Source organism: Corylus avellana, chromosome ca3, assembly GCF_901000735.1.
Source record: "Corylus avellana chromosome ca3, CavTom2PMs-1.0".
NCBI classification, from domain to species: Eukaryota; Viridiplantae; Streptophyta; class Magnoliopsida; order Fagales; family Betulaceae; genus Corylus; species Corylus avellana.
Genome location: NC_081543.1, coordinates 2,567,037 through 2,588,544, shown reverse-complemented (window position 1 = coordinate 2,588,544; position 21,508 = coordinate 2,567,037). Strand labels below are relative to the sequence as shown.

General features: G+C 36.2%; 4 protein-coding genes across 4 annotated transcripts; 1 reads left to right on the top strand and 3 right to left on the bottom strand.

Moving 5' to 3' along the window:
- Positions 1-792: 792 nt before the first annotated feature.
- Positions 793-1,947, bottom strand: LOC132176381 (protein LURP-one-related 11-like). The gene is made up of 3 exons (XM_059588573.1): positions 1,680-1,947; positions 1,363-1,596; positions 793-1,011 (listed from the first exon to the last, which is right to left on the bottom strand). The coding sequence occupies exons 1-3, from the start codon at positions 1,914-1,916 to the stop codon at positions 877-879; spliced, it is 606 nt and encodes a 201-aa protein (XP_059444556.1). The 5' UTR covers positions 1,917-1,947; the 3' UTR covers positions 793-876.
- Positions 1,948-5,848: 3,901 nt separating this feature from the next.
- LOC132175581 (pectinesterase 3) lies at positions 5,849-6,928 on the bottom strand. Its single transcript, XM_059587559.1, has one exon. It carries the CDS (start codon positions 6,833-6,835, stop codon positions 6,110-6,112), a length of 726 nt encoding a protein of 241 aa, XP_059443542.1. The 5' UTR covers positions 6,836-6,928; the 3' UTR covers positions 5,849-6,109.
- A 1,741-nt stretch (positions 6,929-8,669) lies between these two features.
- LOC132176472 (small ribosomal subunit protein uS4y-like) lies at positions 8,670-11,707 on the bottom strand. Its single transcript, XM_059588696.1, has 3 exons — positions 11,572-11,707; positions 10,478-10,859; positions 8,670-9,177 (listed from the first exon to the last, which is right to left on the bottom strand). The coding sequence occupies exons 1-3, from the start codon at positions 11,597-11,599 to the stop codon at positions 8,994-8,996; spliced, it is 594 nt and encodes a 197-aa protein (XP_059444679.1). The 5' UTR covers positions 11,600-11,707; the 3' UTR covers positions 8,670-8,993.
- A 1,807-nt stretch (positions 11,708-13,514) lies between these two features.
- LOC132175147 (microtubule-associated protein RP/EB family member 1A) lies at positions 13,515-20,024 on the top strand. Its single transcript, XM_059586989.1, has 8 exons — positions 13,515-13,837; positions 16,676-16,744; positions 16,881-16,967; positions 18,235-18,341; positions 18,475-18,617; positions 18,719-18,795; positions 19,167-19,280; positions 19,599-20,024. Exons 1-8 carry the CDS (start codon positions 13,730-13,732, stop codon positions 19,746-19,748), a joined length of 855 nt encoding a protein of 284 aa, XP_059442972.1. The 5' UTR covers positions 13,515-13,729; the 3' UTR covers positions 19,749-20,024.
- Positions 20,025-21,508: the final 1,484 nt, after the last annotated feature.

The following is a 21,508-nucleotide window of genomic DNA, read 5'->3' as shown; positions in this document are numbered from 1 at the left end:
CCGTTTATGACCGTTGGTTATTAATATGTTTTATGGCCTTTTGATTCTTCAATTGCTATGAATATTTGGTTATTTTTAATTCCACACTAGCAACTATTTTTTGGTGTTGTATGTATTTCGTCATCTATTTTGAGGAAAAAGGGTTGTTCTATTACTCTTAGTTATTAGAAGTGTGTTCTTAACGAAGGTAGATACTATAGTCTAATTCTAGGAGGTTGCGTGTTAAAGGATCCGATCGCACCAAGTTATATACTCCAGGAGGCACGAATCAACCTTTAAGGATAACGCTCTTGTGTGATTTTATAGCATTGTGAGATCTTTTCATACTCTATTTTTCATCTCTTGTATTTATTTTATTTTTCATATTATAATTATTTTACCATTCAAAAATATTTCCAACATTTTCAACATTAATCAATTGGTTCAATTTCATTTAGCTGTTGGCTTGCTTTCTATACATTTAATTACTCCAGCCTTGTGAATCTTACTTCTTCTAGTCATAGAGCTGAGAAATCCTTTCCCTTACAGAATGGTGTGATTCAACTACTCCGAGTATAATTAGGAAATTACTTTCAATTTCCTAGGATGTCATCCTAATATGTTGTCATCTGTTACATAGTTTTCTTTTTCCATGGTTTTCTTTTTTTCTCTCCATGTATCATACTCTCAGAACAAAACGAAAAAACAGTTGAGCAAATAATTGTGATTGGCTTTTGGGGCTTGCTAATTGGGAGCAAGATTTAATGTTATTGTACCTAACGGTGTAGATGATGCAGCTACCAAGCTAAGTCTTAATATGTCATGAAGCACATGCTAGCATATCCCAGATAACTAGTAATTAACATTCAAAATGAACAAGCTATTGCCTCCATATGTTCACATTTTACAGTTAATGAGACTGTACACAACAAAAACACCCATGATAAGAGAGTGATCAATATAGGGCTCCACCACCATTGTCAAAACGTCATCGCCTAAATCAACCCCACATGCTGATTTCTTTCTCTTTAACTGTCCATGAAAACATGATAAGTTAGAATTAACACTCAAAGCAATGAGCTCTCATTCTATTTTAGGGTTTGTTTGGATTTACGATTTAAAATTTGCAATTTGAAAACACAATTTTTTAAAACATAGTTACGCGTTTGGCTTTTAAAACATAATTTAGCCTTTAAAATTGTGAGTTTTTTAAGATGCACTCTCTTGCATTTGACTTAAAAACGCAAATTTTTCTACGTTTTTGAATTATAATTTTTTTAAAATGCAATCCCAAACAAGAATTTTTTTCTGATTTGGTTTAAAATCGTATTTTTGGTCTGCAAAATCACAGTGCGGAGAAGAAAAGGTGTAGACTAAATTCACCTCTGCAACAAGTCCCCCGAATTGGTCTACTATCTTGCATGCTGACTTGCTGCTATCCCAGCTTTGGATCTTGTAATGACGGGGTTGGTTCTCATCTAACCCCACAATAACCTCACATGGCGAGTCCCCTCTTGAAATCCTCAAGGTTTGGCTTACTTGGAAACCAAGCTTTTTACTACCAACCTCTGTAGTTGTGGATCTGTAGCCCTCCCAAGACCTGAACAACTTGAATCTCTACACAAGAAAAAGCACAGATTGTGAGCATAAATGGAGTCCAAACTTCTCAAAATCATGCTATGTGATTAACTGTTTTTTACCTTTCTCAGTATGGTGAAGAGGACTTTGCCTTTGAAATCCATAAGATAAACTTCATCTCTGCATTTGCAGCTGTAGATATCAACACGATACACAAGTTGACCCTTGGCATCAAAGACAGTGCACCCTTTGCAACCAAGCACCAGAGACTTCATCCATATTGTAAAGGTTTCTTGTTTGGAAGTGAAGTAGCAGGAGGCAGAGGAAGGTAGCACTTGGGGATGAACCTTTGCCGCCATAAAGGTGGATTTACTCTTCAACAACTATAGAGTATTTAGATGTCTTATCTTTTTTTGGCAAGTACCTGGAAGTTATGTTGGCATATATATAGACCACAACAACTTCTTTGAGCTACTGAAAATTGAGAGTGAAAGTAAAAAAAAAAAAAAAAAATTATAAGCATATTGCAGTAAAATTAAGTTTCTGTCAGATATGATATGTGGTGGAGCACCAATGCTATATTTTTATATAGATGAATCAATTTAATAAGTTGAAAGATTAGGATGAGAGAAGTAGCAAATTCTTATGTTTATTCAAGTTATTGACTTGTTCTTAAGCATGAAAAAGTACACCCAGAAAGGCTAATCATCAACCATATAGTATTCAAAAGTGCTTACTTTTCATATATATATGGGACCATGTACATGTATTTGAACCTTATCAACACTTTAGTGACTCCATGACCTATGTCATATGGAGCTTTCACTGTTACAATCTGGAGCTTTAGTCAGCTCTCCTGCTTGATGTGTGTGTGTGTGTGTGTGTGGGTAGGGTTGGTGGCACACATTCCTTGCATATGCATGATGCATGCATCAACATATAGTTATGCATACACAGTAGATACTCCCCTATATATTTTGAACAATTTTGTCATGTTCTGCATGATTAGATACTTCCAAACTGAGGAATCCTTATCAAGAAGTGCCTTGAATCATTGGCCAACATGAACTACATCTACATACATGCATAATTAATCACTGCTTGCTGCCAAGTAAAAATGTTGCAGCCTGTGGTTTTTAGAGCAGAAAATAATTATCTGCGTGCTAAAACTGACATTTGTTTTCGGAAGATATGATTCTCACGTGCATTTTTAATATAAATTGACATTTGTCCTTAAAGCATATAATTCGCACGTGAGAATCTCCTCGAGATTCGATTCCAAAGTCACGGGGCAACAGTGCACTTTAATGGCTGCAATTGCTGCCTAGTGGACAGTGGACAAAAATCAGGTAAAGAGAAACCTACTGGTGAGAATTCATTAACAAGTGTCTAAAATATGAACAGGCAGTGACATGAAATGATATAGAATTAGCACGATTGTAAAAGACACATAAACAAGTTTTGTGTTTTCGTTGGTTTCTAAGGCAGTGACATGAAATGATATAGAATTAGCACGATTGTAAAAGACACATAAACAAGTTTTGTGTTTTCGTTGGTTTCTATCTCTCTCTCTTCCCCTTCCCCACTCCTTTTCTGGCGGCATTAGTAATTAGTATTCTACCACTAGATTGTGCAGGTTGAATGCAAGATGAATCCTAGACCTCTTCTTAAATGTATTTTAATCTTACTTGACATTTTTTTATGTTCAACAACTTAATATTCTGTAAGTTGATAGGGATTTAGCTTAATGTTTTGTTAGATTATCTCTTATCCTCTTCGTACTAGTCAATGGTTTTTATTTCTCCCTTAGACCTTTTTCTAGGGGCTGGATAAGTATCAGCCACTCGTTCAGATAGTCGGCTGATTTTTAATATTTTGTTTGTGAGAAATAATGTTATATTCAGAGCACATGCAGCATCCACTCTTAGATCAATCTTAATTAGAAGGGAAAAAAAAATCAAGAGTGGATCGAGCATATATATCACGTCAGTTGAGTATGCTAGGAGAATACAAAATAGCATTTTTCTACCCCTCCTCCCTCTCGACAAGCCAATAAAGTTTTTTATTAGAGCATGTGATTTTCACACACACACACACATATATATATATATATATATATTCTAAAAACCTGAATTGAATAAATTTGTTTCTAACCTAGTTTAGTTAAAAACTTCGTTTTTTTAAAAATGACAAACTTAAAGGTTGTTGGGCATCCCAGGTAAGGTAAACCGATTCCCACCTTCATTGCATTACATATTGAAACATCCATCTATTAATCTATACATTATGATACATAAACAATTTTGGGGGTTTAATGGCCCAAAGAAATTTCAAAGTGGTTAGGACATGTACTAAGGGTGGGTTCGAATCTCTGCAATGAAGAATCCCTACATATGCCTGATTAGTATTAATCGTCTTGGATTCCTATTGATGCCTTGGTGGAGTTGGTTCAGGCTATAACTTAGTCAGATTTGAGAGGGCGCCTGCGGTTCCCACCATCTAAGCCTCTTCTGTGAGGCTCTTAGCGGGTAAGTGCTATTATGGTCACGCCCTAGTATGATAGGCATAATTGGTCTCCCCGGCTTACCCTTTTTTTTTTCTTTTTTTTTTTTCTTTTTTCCATGATCTTTATGTCACCGATTGAAGGGAATACTTTGTGTTTATGCTTGTAAACTTTATACCAATGATGAAATAGATTTTTGTAGATTCTTAGCACACTGGCCAAGCGACCAACGAAAATGGTGATTTTTTTGAGGCATTCAATGGACAGACTGAAAAACATCTACTGTTTAGAGAACATCATGTTTGGATCTGGAGGCCCCAGGGGTCCAAGGCCCATGAAATATTTTTGAATTAGTCGGAAGAAAGGACTTTTTGAGGCTTGTAGTTGTATGCAGGGGGGAAGCAAAACAGAGACCAATGGGCTCATGGCCCATAGAATTACTGGCAATTAAGAGTCTCCAACATATCAAATGGCCCCAACACTCTTCTCATTAGCCTTTAGTCCTTCAAGTGCTCCGTCTGTCTGGCCTTCTCTATCTGAATATTTCTGGATTTCAAAGTAGTTTGAGGATATCCCTATCATTCTATATTTCTATGCTTGTGTCAATCCAACCAAAAGGAACTTTCATTTTAGAAAAAATGTAAAATGAGTCCTTATAGTTACACTGATTTGCAACAAGCTTCTTGTGGTATAAAATTTGCTAAGAACTCATAATAAAAGCAAATAGGTCTTTACTCTCAATTTCGTCCAAAATCTTGACGGAATTTGTTAATATGTGTTACCCACGATAAAAAAAATATATAAATACCAAAAAAAAAAGAAAATTAAGGGGATGGTCAAGTTGTCCTTTGGCCAAATGGAGGATAGCTTAACCACCTCCAGGCTCCAAGGCCATGGACAGCCAACCTAAAGTATTCTTATACTTCAAATTTATTGAACTTTTTTAGGTGAACAGCCAACCTAATTTAAACCTAATTTAAGATAGGTTTGCGTTTATTGGCATTGGCTGGTTTTCAGAATTTCATGATTGTCACACTTCAAAAACCCTAAAAAAGAAAAAGCCAATTTCAAGTAGTCCCACTAAATACTAACACAAAACTAACACTCACTAATGTCCCAATCTGCCTTCATTTCAAGGAGACCAATTCATGACAACACCATTTTAGCACAGAAAATCTTTCAGTCCATGAAACATAAGAGGGATAATGGAGGGCTGATGGCCCTAAAGCTAGACATGGAGACCCCTTCTCACCATTTCTGTTTATCCTTGGCCCTCAGATACTTTCCAGACTCCATGTTATGGTGTTCTCTAAGGCCACTGCTCATGAACCCACCATTGTCTTGTTCTGTCTCTCTAAATACTCTTCTTGGTCGTTCCAAATTAGCCATTTTTACAGTAAAAACTACAAACCCTCCTCAAACACCTCTGCCATAAACTCAATTCTCAAACTCCCCCAAATATCTCGGTCTCCTCCTATATGTGCACAAAAAAAGTAAAAAAGTTGGTGTTTGAGGATATTAAGTCCAAAATCCTCCAGAAATTTTTGAGCTTGGAAAATAAAAACTGTGTCCCAGGCCGCCATAACAACCCTTATCCAGCTTTCACCATTTCCCTCTTCCTTTTCCCCCAAACTCTCTGTGAGGAGATTGAGACCCTCCTTTTCCTTTTCTTTTTTTGTGGATTCAAAAGTGCTAAGAAGCATAACTTGTCCCATTGGCTTGGAGCAAAATCTGTTCACCAAAATGGTTGCAGAGAAAGTTGCTTCTTTGGAGCCTAAAACTTCGACAGAGACTAAATCACTACTACATTTGTAATGCATTTTGACAAAAACAAGAAATTTCTATCCAATAAACAATTACTATTGTAAATTTTACAAGATAGGGATGTGCCCCTAATATCTCTATCTCTATACATGCATTACCAATTTAACAGTGCGTACAAGATGACAAATAAACATCAGAAACAAGTCAAAAAAAAAAAAAAAAAACACAAATTAAGATCACAAATTATGGGAGCAAGATTTCAGGTGGTTTTCTTTGAAGAAAAAATCAGTGAAGTGGGGACATATGGAGTTTGTCAAGAAGGGTGTGGATATTAGCCAATATTGCCAAGCAATTACTGGTGTACTCCCTAGACATCTGCATCTTGGTCCTGACCTCATCCACAGCAGTTGACTTCATCTCCTCCAACCCATCCAAGCACGTCTCCTGGTCCGTCATCGCAGCGCTGATCCACGTCTGCAGATCGCTGATCTTGGCCTCCGTCAACACCTTCTCCTCTCCCGGGCCCACCTCCATCGCCGCCACCGAGTCACCGAGTCGACCCAGCGCGTCCTCTATCTGGGTCTGGCAGTCGCGCAAAGCAGCCTCGTTCGAATTCGAGACCGTGGTCTTGAATTTCGTGAGCTCGGCGATGGAGACTCCGAGAGAGAGCTTGAAAATGGCTTCTGGGTCGGTGGGTTTTGGGGAGGTGAGGTTGGAAATGCTGGAGAAGCACGATTCGGGGTACCGGGTAACGTTGCACACGGTCTTGAGCGAGTCGGCCGAGTTGGAAGAGAGCGACGGGGACTCCGGTGGCTCGGTTTCTACCTCGTGAATCAGCGCCCCGAGCAGGAAACCGATGGTTAGAGTCAAAAGGAGGATGGAAAAGATTGCGACGGTGGTGATGAGGGGCTTTCGAGTTCTGGCGATGGAAGCGTTTGTGTTTCGGGGTTGGGATTGATCTTCAAGGTTCTCCACTTTGCCGTAACCTTTGAAGACGTTGATGGGATCCATGCCCCCTGTTTCTTTCGTTTTTGGTGTTTCAGAGTTGTTAGGAAGGAATTGCCAAGCAAGTTTAGATATACAAAAATGAGGGGGTTAAGGGAGTTTGGCTTGAGACTAATAGGAACTTCAGAGTATATATTATATATATATATATATATATATATATATATATATATCACGTACATTTTGTATATATCTCCATTGAGTTGACATTTAGTTTTTTTTTGTATTTTTTTTTTTAAATTAATGATTAATATAATATGTCAACTTAATAAAAATATATGAAAAATGAACGTAAAAATACAATAAATAAATAAAATTTCTCAAAAATAATAAACGGTAAATATGCTTCAAGTAAAAAGAAATAAGTAAAGTTTTTCTTTGAATCTTTGCCATATATCTTTCTACAGAAATTTTTCGTTAGGTTTTGTCAAGAGGAAAGCCAAAATCTAATAAGTAGGGCTGATTTTACCTGGGGAGATAAGGAAAAAAATTTCTCAATTTAACTAGTTCAAATCTAAAAGTAAGAGATTGTTGCCAATTTCCTAATGACTTATCTTGTTTGGTAAAAGGGTTGGAGTTGGCCTAGACACTATTTATCACCATTTCCCAAAAAAATCAACATCAAAATATTTTAACTTTTTCACTTTTTATATCAAATCATTCACTTTTTATTATTATTCAAATAAAAAAAATCACTACAAAACAAAATTTTTTCACTTTTTCATACCACTTTTTCATTTTTTTTATACCAAACATTCTTATTTTTTTTTCACATCAATCTACATCAACTACAGTGTCTAGGCCAACCCATTTACCAAACACCACCTAAATTTTTATTTAAAAAGGTTAATCAAGAGTTAATCTTTAAAAAAAAACAAAAAACAAAAAATTAGTTAACCACTTTTCAAAAACATCATACCATTTATCTAAATTCTTTCTCTACGCTATTAAAATAATATTTCTAAAATGACTTGAATGATCAAAAAAATGTTGTTGATGTCTCCATAAAAACTCCCCACACCCCCCTCCCCTCCCTCTCTCTCTCTAAGATCTCAATCAAAGAGTTATGCTCTTCTCTCCTCTCTCTCTCTCTCTCTCTCTCTACAACTCCCATGTTTCCCTCTTCACCATCTTCTCCTTTCTTTGTAGCTTCTTTATTTTTTCTTCTACTTTAATTTTTCTAATATTTTGTTTGGGTAATTAAATGTTAGATCTACTAAAAACTCACAACCAACACCCATGTGTGCCTCCTCCTCCTTCATTTGCCATGCCTCCTCCTTTATTTGCCGCCACTCAACCATTCATTGACATCCCCCCTCCCCCCGGTTATACCCCATGCACCTTTGTGGCGCGTGTGGATTATACATGTCGCAACTCCTTATGTTCTATTACAAGTTTACAATTAATCTCCTCCATCACAGTACATTTTGGTCTATTAGAAATTTCAAATCTGAACCTTCAAAAAAATATTTGATCTTAATGGTTCTCTACCCTACCGCTGTAGATGGTGTCTTATCCACCACTCTATAACTACCTCTTAGTCTCACAATAACTAAATTAAAATGAGTTTTCTTCGATGATACCCCATCGTCCGGCCACTCATCTATAGAGCTATTGGGCTTTTCTACATTTGGAAAAGCATTTGTAGATGAAATAGATGAAATGCATTTGGTCTAGAGAACTGACTGAAGCTATTTTTTTAGGGATTTGGTTAACCATTTTTGATAGAAATTCAAAATGCATAAGCCATTGTGGATTGATTTTTAGTCCAAAGAATACATGCCCGTGCCAAAGATTTTTATTTTAAAAAAAAAATTAAAAAACAAAGGATCCATTAGAATACACTAGAAAACATTAATATATAGAGTACTTTCGGGTAAAAACAGTCGCAACTGTTAAGGTTTTAGCCAATAACCACATCCCACATACAAATAACAAGCCTAAAAGGCTTATCAGTGACAGCAGAAAGTATGCTAGCAATCCTCAATAATAAGTTTCCGCTATCAAAACCCAAGGAAGGACAGATTGTACATGAATAACAACCAGCTAATTCTATTCTCTCAAACAAAGCAATGCTAACTTGTGCAGGCAAAATATTGAAAGTTCAACAGAAGTGGAGACACAAGCTCTACTAGTATCACTAGCAAAAGTCCTAACCCATGCCTCATTCCTCGTCCTCTTCATCTGCATCTCCACCACCAGCCTTCTTAGCAGCTGCCTTCTGATTCTTTCGCTTCACTCTTCCAGGTCGGCCACCACCAAATGGACTGGTAAGTGAGAAATCAATATGCTTCTGTGAATCAACCCTCACCATGAAAGATGCAATATTCACAACCTGCCTCCCAACCCTGCCCAACCAAAAAACATACAGCATTGTTAGAGCATATGGCCCTTAATTCTACATAGCAGCCAAAATCATTAAATGTAGGAGTTTAATGTTCAAAATTTTGTCAATAGAAACAGACTTATTTTCCATTATACACCCAAAGCATTTTTTTTTCTAGTGCAGAAATCATTCTTTTGAAGAGGGGGAAAAACATCAGGGCACTTTTGGAAACACCGGTGGCTCTAGTAATTGGTTGCATTTGTAAATATTTGTAAAAATAAGATAAAGGAAGAAGAATCCAAGGTATTGCCTAAATTCATTCGTACATATTTTCTGACTCGGAGCAGCAGTTCTCCTAGGAAAAATATACTAGTATTTATTGGACAGACTTAAAAGGCTAATCATTTGAACCAATGGATCCGGCTTAGGTGCGGTAGTTAAAAACTACTGCACCATGCTGTTAAATCTCCCAACGGCTGGGATTAAACAAAAAAGAAAAAAAAGAAAACAAAGGCTGTGATTTCTTTCACCGAACTGTTCCCTTCTCTCACGCTTCTTCTCCTTCTTTCCTTCTCTCTCTAAACCCATTCTTCTTCTTCTTCCTTTCTCATTCTTGTTTTTATTTTGGTTATTTTTTATGCCTAGGACGATAAATAGGGGAGTTTAATTGGTTATTTTCTTTTGGTTTGGGAGGAAGGAAAGTGTTGGTTTTCTTGAGAAGTTTGTGGCTTGATTTTTTTTTTGTTGTGGCTTGAATTTTTTTGGGTTTTTTCTCTATTGACCGCCTGGGTTGGTGTTCTTGAAGATTTGGGTTGTTCTTAAATTGAACCCAGTTTTGAGGTCCAGTTTTTTCTCCACATTCAACATGTTCTTCATCATGAATTGCAAGAACACCAACTCAGGCGGGTAGAGAGAGAGGAAGGAAGAGGTTTAAGAGAGAAAGATGGGTTTTGAGGAGAATAGGGAGAAGAAGGTTAGAGAAATTCCGTGAAAATACTCAGTTTGGTTAGAAATTGTCTTGATTAATTCTCAGATTAAACAAAAACAAGAAGAGAAAGGAAGAAGAAGAAGAATGGGTTTAGAGAGAGAAAGGAAGAAGAAGGAGAAGAAGCGTGAGAGAAGGGAACCGTTCCGTGAAATCACAGCCTTTGTTTTCTTTTTCTTTGTTTTCTGTTTAATCCCAGCCGTTGGGAGATTTAACAGCATGGTGCGGTAGTTTTTAACTACCGCACCTAAGCGGGATCCTGAACCAATACCAACTTCAAACACCGTAGCAGTTAAATAGTTATTTTGCATTTATCACACAAAAAAGATTACTTTACCTGATATGCCTCTGCCTAATGAGCACTCGAGCATGGTGGATGGACTTGGCCATGCCTGACTTGAAGACAAGTGTCTGAAGACGGCGCTCAAGGAAGTTCTCCACGGTCAGGGCCAAGACATAATCAAGCTTGTTCTGACTCTCATCCAAAAGCCCATACCGGTTCATCCGCCGGAGAAGAGCCTCACCCTCAAAGATACGATGGGGGTTCTTCTCATCAAGGGTCAAAAGCATCCTCGCATTGTTACGAATACGGCTCAGAGCATATTGAACCCTCCAGAGCTCTCTCTTGCATCGCAGCCCATACTCTCCCACAAGCTTCAACTCAGCATCCAACCGTTCCTTCTCATATGGACGGCGGGGCTTCTTAAAGGTCTTCCCATCTGCATATAACTCAGAATTTCTAATAACATAAATCATGAATATACAAAGAATTATCTGCAATTTTTAACAAACACCTCAAAGTGATCTGTTAACTTATGCTGTGCAAAATTTATGAGCTAAATGCATAAAGAGATTAGAAAATAGCTCTCTATTTAGCTGCTGAGAAACCTTGATGACAACAGGACTACGTCTAAATCCCAACATGGCTGCACTTTGGTTTAAAATCGCAATTTTAGTCTACGAAATTGCAATGCCAACGCTAAGCATGGCATTAACAATTTGCATAGTTTCTGAGAAAAATAAGAAATTAACACTATTTAGCTGAAAAAAAAAAAAAAAATCTATGAAGATAAAGGAAGATTGTTCAATCCTACATTTTCCAACTTTGTATAGTTCCTACATCAACCAAACAGCAGAAAATGAATGGAATTCAAATTGACCTTCCCCCCATTAGACCTCAGACCTATTATTCTAAATCTCAAACGTGCAGTCATTATTTGAAACCCAAGAACCCCAAACCCCCGACCTTCCATCAATTTTATCAGCACCAAACAAGGATTAACATTTAGAAAGAACAAAAAAAAAAAAAAAAAAAAAGGTACATAAACACCAACGATTCAAGCATCACAAAAATTAAAAATATATAGTAATCTGTGAGATATATAGAAGACAATGAAAGAAAAAAAGCGGGATTAAAAAGCAGGGTTTTACAGTTGCGGTAGAAGGAGACGTGCACCATGGCTCTCTTGATTGATCGCTCGCTCGCGCCCTCCCTTGCTAAGTAAAAAAGATGAAAGCTTGGTTCTTTGGTGGTTATAAGGGAACTCTAAAACCCTAGTCCTGGAATTACATACAAACCAGGCGTTGCCAAACGTGGTGGTTTAAGGCCTTTCTGGTGTTAGGACTTTTGGAGTGACCCACGGGCCACGGTTCACTTGGGCCCAACTTAAAAGTACATTTTTAACAAAATTACATAAAGTATCCCATTTTAACAGCTCCTTGAGATTTGAAAATCATTTTGAATAAATCATATTGAGCCACATAAATCTAAATAAATAAAAAAATACTTAAAATACATCACATGAAGTGGTGCGAAATAAGTGTAATAACTATTATTACTCTAGCAAAATAGAAATAAAATAGTAGTCAAATACTACTTTACCCTTTGAGAAGTGATCAGCCACCTAAAAGAGGTGTCCAACCACCCCTTGTGGTTTGGAATAGAAGATGCATGAAGTGGGTAATATTTATTTTATAGTTAGGATTTAAAATTAGTGCATTTAACGCTGTATATGATGTCATATTATTTAAACTTTTTAAAAAACGTGTCAATATTGGCATCACGTGCACCATTAGATGCACTCGCTTTAAATTATAATCATAAGATAGAATTTATCAATTTTATTTATAATTGAGAAGATGCTACTACATTTTTACTGGGTTAGCACCTTACATTTATCATCAATTAAAAAGAAAACCAAAAACATCAATGGTGGATGGATGATGCCAACTCAGAAGAAATGTACGTGAGACGTAAGTCAAACTGCAAATAAGCATTTCTGATTTATTGACAGAGAAATTATAAAATTAATTATTTAAATCATCTTTCAATTATCTCCATATAGTAAATGGGTAATCTAACATTGAATTTATATACGACCCATACGAGTCAACAAATTCAGATTAATTGTGGAGCAATGCCTTTGATACACGTGTCCACGTATGTTTGGTCAGATACCATCTAAACATGTCGTGTGCTGGCCGGCCTTGTTTCCTACCTAATTTAACCAACTATAATTTCCTAAATCTGCAATTGATAATTTTATTATAAGAGTAAAAACTTACAAAAACACCACAAAAGCCAGAAGAGTGTTTAAAAAACAAAACATTTACATGAGAAAATATGCATAAAGGTTCTAAAGGATATTAATTCATGCAACATAACTTTATTTACAAGTATATATATATATTTTTTTCGATTTTAATTGGTACAAACCAAACAAATTGATTGATATTTGATACCAAATTGGATCAATCTTTTTAATTTCACTTGAAATAGAAAGAAAAAAAAAATTGTAATTCATATTAAATTTTTACAAATATAATAATATATATAAAATATAAACTGTTATATATATAAAAGAGAAGTGCTAAAGAGCCAAACAAATAAACTTAGAAAAAATTTCAAATTGACGTAGTAAGAGTTTTTAAACTAAAAAAAAAAAATGTAATTCTCTCTTCCTTGTCTGCCATTCACGGTCTGCTACGTCAATTTAAAAAATTTTCTAGATTGATTTGTTTGACTATCTAGCACTTCTCTATATAAAAACAAATTCTGAATCATAAAATGGATAGTGAGTAGATCCTATTTCCACCCAAATACCAAATACAAAATTGCAGGCCAGATTGTGGCATTAAAATTGGAAAGAAGTAATCAAACAAATTACAAATTAAAAAACTTCCAAAATCAAATAAAAACAAACTCCTCACACTTCAAAAATGTTATTATTTAAAATTAGAAAAAAAAAAAAAAGAGAATATAAAAAGAAAGAAGCCTAAAATTGTCTTTTTATGTCCGTGGTTACTTGGGTATAGTGGCAGCCGGTCCTTTTGTTGTGGCCTTTCGGTTTCATTCTCTGATTCTCCCCAATCCCGCACCATTCAATTCCTCCCACTTCAGTTTTTTTTTTTTTTTGTTTAAAATAACCAAACAGATTATTAAACTTTCAAAATCCCTCCAAAGATTACGCTTTTAATCGCCATAATCCTCACATTATCTTTCTCATTTTCCCATCTCTCTCTCTCTCTCTCTCTCTCTCTCTCTCTCTCTCTCTCTTTCTGTGCGTGAAAATTGTTTGAAGGCGTTGCAATGGCGACGAATATAGGAATGATGGACAGCGGGTACTTTGTAGGGAGGAATGAGATATTGACTTGGATTAACAATAGGCTTCAGCTCAATCTCTCTCGCATTGAAGAGGTACACTATTCCCAATAATTCATTCACCCATTTTTATTAGGCTTTTTGTTGGGTTCTTGGCAGTAATGACTAATGAATGGGAGTTTCTTGGATGGATTTAAAAAAAAAAAAAAAAAAAAGAAATCTTTTGATGTTATATGTTGTAAAAAGTTGTACTTTTCGCATCTGGGTGTTCTTGTAGTGGACGTAAGTTTTCGCAGGGTACTATTTAGTTGACAAAGATGTTGTTTGGATGCATTTTGATGACCCAGATGGAGTTCCTTAGAGACGTGTGGTTCAATTTTTTATTTCTTATTCTTTACATAGAAAATATCGCCTTGGATTTCAGTTTTTCATAGTGGTTTCTTTTCTTAGCCCAAATGAGGTGGGAATAAAAAGTGTGCTGATAAATTACTGTATACTCCAATATGTATGTAATGGTTCAATGTTGATTGGGATGCCATACACTGTGCCTTTTGGCTGTGTGCATACAATTTATAGTGTTATCTGTCCTATTTCTTCAAATCTTGGAAATTTGGTTTACAATTTTGATGCTGCACAATAGGGTTTTATTAATGCTGGATGTGGTCATATAGTAAGTGTTAAATCACCGGTTATCCCAAAATGTTAAGTTTATAGGGAAGGTGAACTTAGTCATTTAATTACTATTCTAACATATAATGTAGGTCGAGAGCTTGATTGGTCCATGTGTGTGGGTTTAAAACTGGGGTAAAGTGATTATGTGGCAAACATTTAGTATGCAGTGAGTGGCATATTATTATCCGGCTTAATCTATATCAAATTCTAGTTCACATTATTTAGATTCAAAGTTTACTGTTTCTTATTGAGCTGGGCACGGTGTAAACTGAATCTAATCTGACAGCTCCTTAATCAGCTTTTGTTCTAGGCTGATAGGCTCTAAGAAGCGAATAGGTAAACAATATTTTCTTTGGCTTAAATCATCTATGAGTGTCACTATTTTGAGCTTAGTGTTTACTTATGTTTGCTTTAGTCTATCACTGGAGAAATCATGTTGGCTAGGCTGCTAATCGAGCAAAGGTTGACTACTCTCGAATTTTGAAATGCATTACCATCACAACTTTGCAAAGCAATGCCCACTATCAATTTTTTGTTAGTAGAAATATTGGATGGGCAATTGGTTGTCTATGACATTCATTATTGTATAATTGGAATGTTTAGATTTTGTGTGAATGCATATCTACTTTCCATGTGTCAGTCTTCATGAAATATGCACTAGGGGGCAGTGGGGAGGACACCAAAGTGCTTTAATTTTGAATGAAATGTTGTTGTGACACTTCTTAACTTGTTAACTTGTCTTATTGCCCTAATGAGTTTTTAAGATGGGCTTAATTGTTTTGCTTGTTTATCAAGTCCAATTGTTTCTTTTTGTAGTGTGACCTTTGATACAATACATCAATCTAATGAATAAACTCTTTTTTCTTGGGTATGTACTTTTCAAAATCATCTTATTAAATATTTCCATTCCTAGCGTGAGGGCGGTGGTAGTTGGCACGTGATGGCATTGGCACGTCCCGACGAGATTGTCATCAGATTTGTTTCAGTTTTGTCTTTTGGTTCTGTTATAACATTAGAGATGGCAATGGGTTTACGCATCACCGAGAGGAGCACAGGGGTCTCTAGAGTGTTGGTTTTGGGCAAGTGTAGCGTGTTTTGGTTGGTGGTTACAGTGGAGGAGGTGTTAAAAGGGGAGAATTTGAGGGAATTTTACAAGACTATAAGGGTTGGAAGTAGGGCTTATATTGCGTAGAGGTGCGCGAATAGCCATGAGCGGTACATGGCACTGGTGGAATATGGAGGAGGGTGGTATGGCTTTATTGTTGTTCCAGAGGGCCAAGAAGGTGGAGGGTGGACCAATTTTGCTGTGGAGTTGAGAAAGGGTGGTAGTGTTTTTTGATTCGGCAATGGGAGTAGTGGTATGGTTTCCCTGAAGGAGTATGGTGGTTCATTGCTGCTGGCAGAGAAGGACCAGTTGGTGGATCAAGGAAAGAAATTGTGTGTTGACGCTTTGGTAGGGAAGGGGCAGTCTCAAGAATTAGAGTATTGAGGCAGGGGTAGGGCAGGGATTTCGGAGGAGAAAATATGGAAAAGGAGGATGGATATGGAGGAAATGAGCAAAAGGCATTACCCTACATTCACAGTGATAAAGAAGGTGATGACAACTTGAAAATCTTGTCGGCGGAATTGGGTGAAGCATTTGAATTACGATCTATGCAACCTAACCCAAAATTTAATCTGCATGTGATGGACGTGCAAAGTTCATAGTTATAATTACCCATATCGAGCAACATTGATTAAGATTGTCATTCATAAATGTAGTGGAACAAAACTGTGGCTTCATAAGAAAGTAATGGAACTATGGAAGTCTTAAAATACACATCAAAAGCATCATTTCCATGATAAAACATTTTTTTTTTATGAAGGCTTGCAAGATGTTGACATAAAATTTCACTTTCTATTTCTTGCTAAATATTGTTGGAGTCATGTTGATTGAGTTTGATGATGTTTTTGAGGAACCACATCAATGAAAATTGATTGAATTGGGATTGGAAGAAAGCCTTTTCATAGCACTCGTGTTATGTGCAAGTGTTCGAGCCACCAATCCCATTTGAATTTTGTTGTATGTGATTTTATTTGCATTCCGGATAAGAGAAGGCTAGTTTAGTAGCTATGAGGGTAGTTCTTATTCGATGCTTGTTTTGCTGTTGTTAGTCACATCATACTTCTCTCATCTTAAATTTTTTCCCTGATGAAATGGTTTAAGTAATTTCGGTTTTTATTTTTTTATTTTTTTATAATTATGTAAATGCTTGTGGCTAGGCCGCTTCTGGTGCAGTGCAATGTCAGATGATGGACATGACCTATCCAGGAGTAGTTCCAATGCACAAGGTGACAAACTGCCTCTCCTTTTTTGTTTTGTTTTGTTTTGTTATTTTGCTTTTTAATGTTTTTTCCCCTGCAAATTCTCTTCTAATCAATAACATTATTCATAGAATTGTCTTCACTGTTTGTCATTTGGTTCTAGGTGAATTATGATGCGAAGACGGAATATGATATGATCCAAAATTATAAGGTTCTGCAGGAAGTATTCAACAAGTTGAAAATCGATAAGGTAATTTTATCCAACCGGTCAAAGTCTTTTGTGTGGTGCTTTGTGCATGAATTGTTGTGGTTCTGTTTTTCTTTTCTTACCAACTTCCTTTTCTTTAGGTGTTAAGTTTTTTATTATCAATATTCTTTTGAGTTGTTCATTCCAGGGTGTTGGATCAATTATTAGGGTTTGCCCATTTCTGACTTTGAGAAAAGTGGAATAGCATTCTAGTCTGAATTTTAGGATCAGTTTTGTTTGAGCAGAATTGAATCTTGGCCAAGAAAGGGATATGAGGATAAGAAAAGAAAATACTTGAGAACGACTTAGTTGTACTGGATAAAAAGAATGGAACTAAAGGCAAATTCTTGAATAAAGTAAAATAGAATAACCAGTATGATGGTAATGCACAAAGATATTTCACATTGGTGGTAGCCTCTTGGCTTGAATGCTGGTCCCATTGTTCCTCCAATTGGGGGACTAGTGGAAAGACTGAATTGGCTTAGAAACTGTTAAAGTCATCAATAATTTAATATTCTAACACTCTTTTTCACGTATTGGCTCAAATTCTCCTCAACTAGTGAAGTCCAACACAAAATTATTTTAAACCGAAATGGGGTAGATTGTAGGGTTAGATTTGAATTCAAGACCATTGTAGGGTCAGATTTGAATTTATGACCACTATTCTGATACCATGTTAAATTACCAATTGTTTCAAAATTTTAAACTAATAAGAACAGAAAATCTTATAAATTCCTTGTGCATGTGTGTGAATTTCTTGGGTTGCAACTCTTACTAGTAGGCAACTTTCGTGTTAGAATTTTGCTCCAAAAACGCATGAGTTTGGTTCAAGGATTTTCCTTTGTTAAAGTCCAAGTAAAATGTGCAAATACTCAATTTTAGAGTAATTTATCATTGCCAACTGGCTACAGATATAGGGCAATAGAGAGCAATGACCTTTTGAAATGGCATAAAGAAGAAAAGAGGGCCTGCATGGAGACCTTCTCTGTTTTGTAAATGAAATTAGAGGAATAGAAGAATTTGTGGGTTTATTCTAGCTAATGAAAGAAAAGGGAAAAGAAAAATTCTTCTTATCAGTGCAAGTATTAATTTTCTTGATAAAGGAGATTACTCCATTAAAATTTAGTCACATTTAGACAGCGAGCAAAAGGATGAAGTGCAAGGCTCAATTATTGGTTTTTATGTTAACCTAAAATTAGTTAGGAAGCTGGATTAGAGAGATTTACAAATTACTTTTGCATTGACTGCCAAGTCTTCTTCTGTATGGCAGCATATTGAAGTCAACAGGCTAGTTAAAGGACGGCCTTTGGACAATTTGGAGTTCTTACAATGGCTGAAACGCTACTGTGATTCTGTAAATGGTGGCATTATGAACGAGTATGTTAGTTTTTCCTTCAGTGTCCTATTACCCTTCTCCCCTTTAACATTTTGAATACTGTTGCATCAATGTTGCCACATTTTCTTTGTGATTTCTCCCTGAACTTTGACATGCATGTGGTGTTTCTTGTAGGAATTATAATCCTATTGAGCGAAGGGGTAAAGGTGTGAAGGATCGGAGTACTAAGGGGTCTCAGAAGAATCCGAAATCACTGCAAACAAACAATATGCACAATCCTGGTTCTGGTGACACAGTTGGTCTTAATAAAGCCTCTGGTCAGCTTGTTTCGCCCATTTTTATTTCTCTGTTGCTTCCAAACTTTCTATGTTTCTAACATTTCATCCTTCCCATTGTTGTTTGCTGTTTGTTGCTATAGGTTTCAGGCAAGGGAAGACATACGGAGCAGCAGGTGGAGGTGATTCTTCAGGGGAGGTTCAGGCGTTGTCCAAGGAGGTATTGACATTAGGTTCACATCACAGTTTTTTCTGTTTACATTCAAAATGTGAGCAGTCCATGACTTAAGTTGTTTATGATGGCTGTCTGAGGAGATCATCCTCCTTTATCATCTATTGGAGGATAACTACTTCAGACAGGACAAAGGTAGTAGAAGGATGACCCACTGATTTAGTGCTTTCACTTTGAAATTTCTCTGGACCAATCACCACGTTTGTTCTAGACATGGTTCTATCTCCCTGATGCATGCTCTCTCTCTCTCTCTCCCCCCTTCATTGTTTGATATGCTCATCCTGCAGTTGAAACAGTTTATTGCATGAAGTTCAATAGAATTGATTACTTGCTGTTGTTATATGCTTTTTGTCACACAGATTTCTGATCTTAAGTTCTCCGTGGATCTTTTGGAAAAGGAACGAGATTTTTACTTTGCAAAATTGAGGGATATAGAAATTATCTGTCAGACTCCTGAATGGGAAGATCTCCCGGTAAGAGTTTCTAGAGATCCCTGATTATACTCATAGTATGGTTTTACAACTTATGTTCTTGTATTATGTCTTTTAATAGCATTAATTTTTCATATTAATAGCATATCTTGTACATGGAATTAATATTTATTTGTTAGTTTTCCATTCTGCATATTTCTCTGCTAGTGTTATGATCTTGTTCTATTTTCAATGTTGTCCTCCTCATTTGACTCTCCCAATATACCGTGCGGGTGATGAAGGAATCTAGGTCCCATTCTGCTTTTAAGAATCACTCATCTCAGTAAATGTTCTTGGCACATTTACTTCGATTTTGTGCAGATGTCTGTGGCGATTAAGAAGATATTGTATGCTGCTGACGCCAAGGAATCTGCACTTTCCGAAGCACAGGATTACCTGTCCCAGTTTATGCCTCCTGCTGAAGCTGAAGCTGAAGCAGGAGCAGAAGCAGAAGCAGAAGATGAAGCCTGAGTCTTCTGACTGCCAAAGGAGGGTTGCCTGCAAAACGTAAGGCATTTGCAGGCCCTTCTGGCTGGATAAAAGTTTAAACCCCAAGGCTTCATTTGATCAATGAGATGCTAGTGATCTTTCACGCTGCTTCAGCTGCTAAATGCCATTTAGACCTTTATGTCTACTTGTATCTGCTGGATAGATGGTCATAAATTGAAATGACTAGCCTAATAATAGTATATTGAACTTCTTTTTCGCCTAGAACTTAATTTGAAGAGAATTGGTTGGTCACCAGAAGCTTTGCTCAGCAGCCAGGGTTTTGTTTTTTTTTGTTTTTCCTTCTTCTTCTGATCTAGTTCTACCATTGGGATTGCAATGTCTCCCTTTCTGTATAAGATAATCTTTTTTGAAGAAAATGAGAAATTTAGAAAATAATTTGTTTTTTTTTTTTTAGTAGTGTTTTTGTCATTTTGGGGGACAGAAAATGGACATTGCAATTCTAATGGTAAATTGGTAGGGTATGTTAAACAAATTAAAAGATCGAAAGTAGATTACAAATTGAGTAATAGATTGAGAGATGTTAAGTGTAGTTTCCTGTTTTATTTATAAGCATTCTTTAGTTACAGAATTGATGTCTGCTTTTTCGGACCTTGAACCTATAATTAAATCATAATGGTATCTGATATTTGGGCCATTACGAAATTAATAAATTTGCTCTATAAACCCTAATAATGCTATTATTGCCATAGATTCGACTTTCGAGGGTACAAAGGCACTAAATGGCTGCCAAGTTAGCTTGTCTCCTTTAAAGCTTTATCATTTTTTTGGTGATTGTTTGCATTATTAAAGTGAGGAATACGACTTTGTCGTCACGCATGCGATTGTCTGCGTCGTTAAGTGAGGGAATCCACTTTATCATCATTATGCAATACATAATAGAGCTCGAGCAAAGCAAAAGTAGTCTTATTCCATTGATGGTTTGTTTGACTGAAAAAACAGATTCTATCACTAACATTTTTATTTTTTACATTTTATCAATCATTTTTTATTACTATTTAAATAAAAAAATCACTACAAAACAAATTTTTTTCTTCACACAATTTTTTTTCTTCACATTTTTGTGCAAAACATTCTTATTTATTTATTTATTTTCACATCAACCAAATCTGTTACAGTTTCAATCCACTTCATTTTTTAAGTCCTTTAACAAACACATCCTGAAAAACATTAGGCAAAAGCAGGTTAAGTGTTATTTACACCGTGACAGGAAGACCCAAGTTCTTAGAGTGACATAAGAAACGCAAAAGTAACTTATAGAATTACTCAATTTATGTTTGGACAACCTAAAAGAATCAGGTTGTGAGACCCATTTACAATAGACAATCCAAAATGCAAGACTCACCTATCCAGACCCCTCGCTTTTTTTTTTAAAAAAAAAATTTATTAACGAGTTGGCCTCATACTTCCAATGAGCAAAGCATTCATACATTTATCCACTAGTAAAATTTCTCATAAGCATCCGGGATTCATATAGATAGATACATGAGCTTTCTCAAGGCTCAACCAGAGTATGATTTATCATGACATTGACCATTAAACAAACGCCATCACCATAGCCCAAGTTATTCAACCAAATAAATACCAACCTGGTGATCAGGACTGGCTCTTGGCTGGACAGAACAAGAAAGAGGTAGGTTTAGCCACCAAGGAAGCTGCAACTGGCAAGTGAGAACTAAGTACCAAACATTATTATCCTTTTGGACCAAAAAGTACAAAACTAG

What these genes read in the sequence shown, in the direction of transcription:
- LOC132176381 (XM_059588573.1), bottom strand. Translation starts at nt 1,916, where the DNA reads ATGGCGGCAAAGGTTCATCCCCAAGTGCTACCTTCCTCTGCCTCCTGC. An exon ending in TCTTCACCATACTGAGAAAG is followed by an intron (nt 1,597 to 1,679) that starts GTAAAAAACAGT and finishes TTTCTTGTGTAG; the next exon opens with AGATTCAAGTTGTTCAGGTC. An exon ending in TCGGGGGACTTGTTGCAGAG is followed by an intron (nt 1,012 to 1,362) that starts GTGAATTTAGTC and finishes TTTCATGGACAG; the next exon opens with TTAAAGAGAAAGAAATCAGC.
- LOC132175581 (XM_059587559.1), bottom strand. Translation starts at nt 6,835, where the DNA reads ATGGATCCCATCAACGTCTTCAAAGGTTACGGCAAAGTGGAGAACCTT.
- LOC132176472 (XM_059588696.1), bottom strand. Translation starts at nt 11,599, where the DNA reads ATGGTGCACGTCTCCTTCTACCGCAACT. An exon ending in CGTCTCCTTCTACCGCAACT is followed by an intron (nt 10,860 to 11,571) that starts GTAAAACCCTGC and finishes AGTTATATGCAG; the next exon opens with ATGGGAAGACCTTTAAGAAG. An exon ending in ATTAGGCAGAGGCATATCAG is followed by an intron (nt 9,178 to 10,477) that starts GTAAAGTAATCT and finishes TTGGTTGGGCAG; the next exon opens with GGTTGGGAGGCAGGTTGTGA.
- LOC132175147 (XM_059586989.1), top strand. Translation starts at nt 13,730, where the DNA reads ATGGCGACGAATATAGGAATGATGGACAGCGGGTACTTTGTAGGGAGG. An exon ending in ATCTCTCTCGCATTGAAGAG is followed by an intron (nt 13,838 to 16,675) that starts GTACACTATTCC and finishes GCTTGTGGCTAG; the next exon opens with GCCGCTTCTGGTGCAGTGCA. An exon ending in TGGTCTTAATAAAGCCTCTG is followed by an intron (nt 18,618 to 18,718) that starts GTCAGCTTGTTT and finishes TTGTTGCTATAG; the next exon opens with GTTTCAGGCAAGGGAAGACA.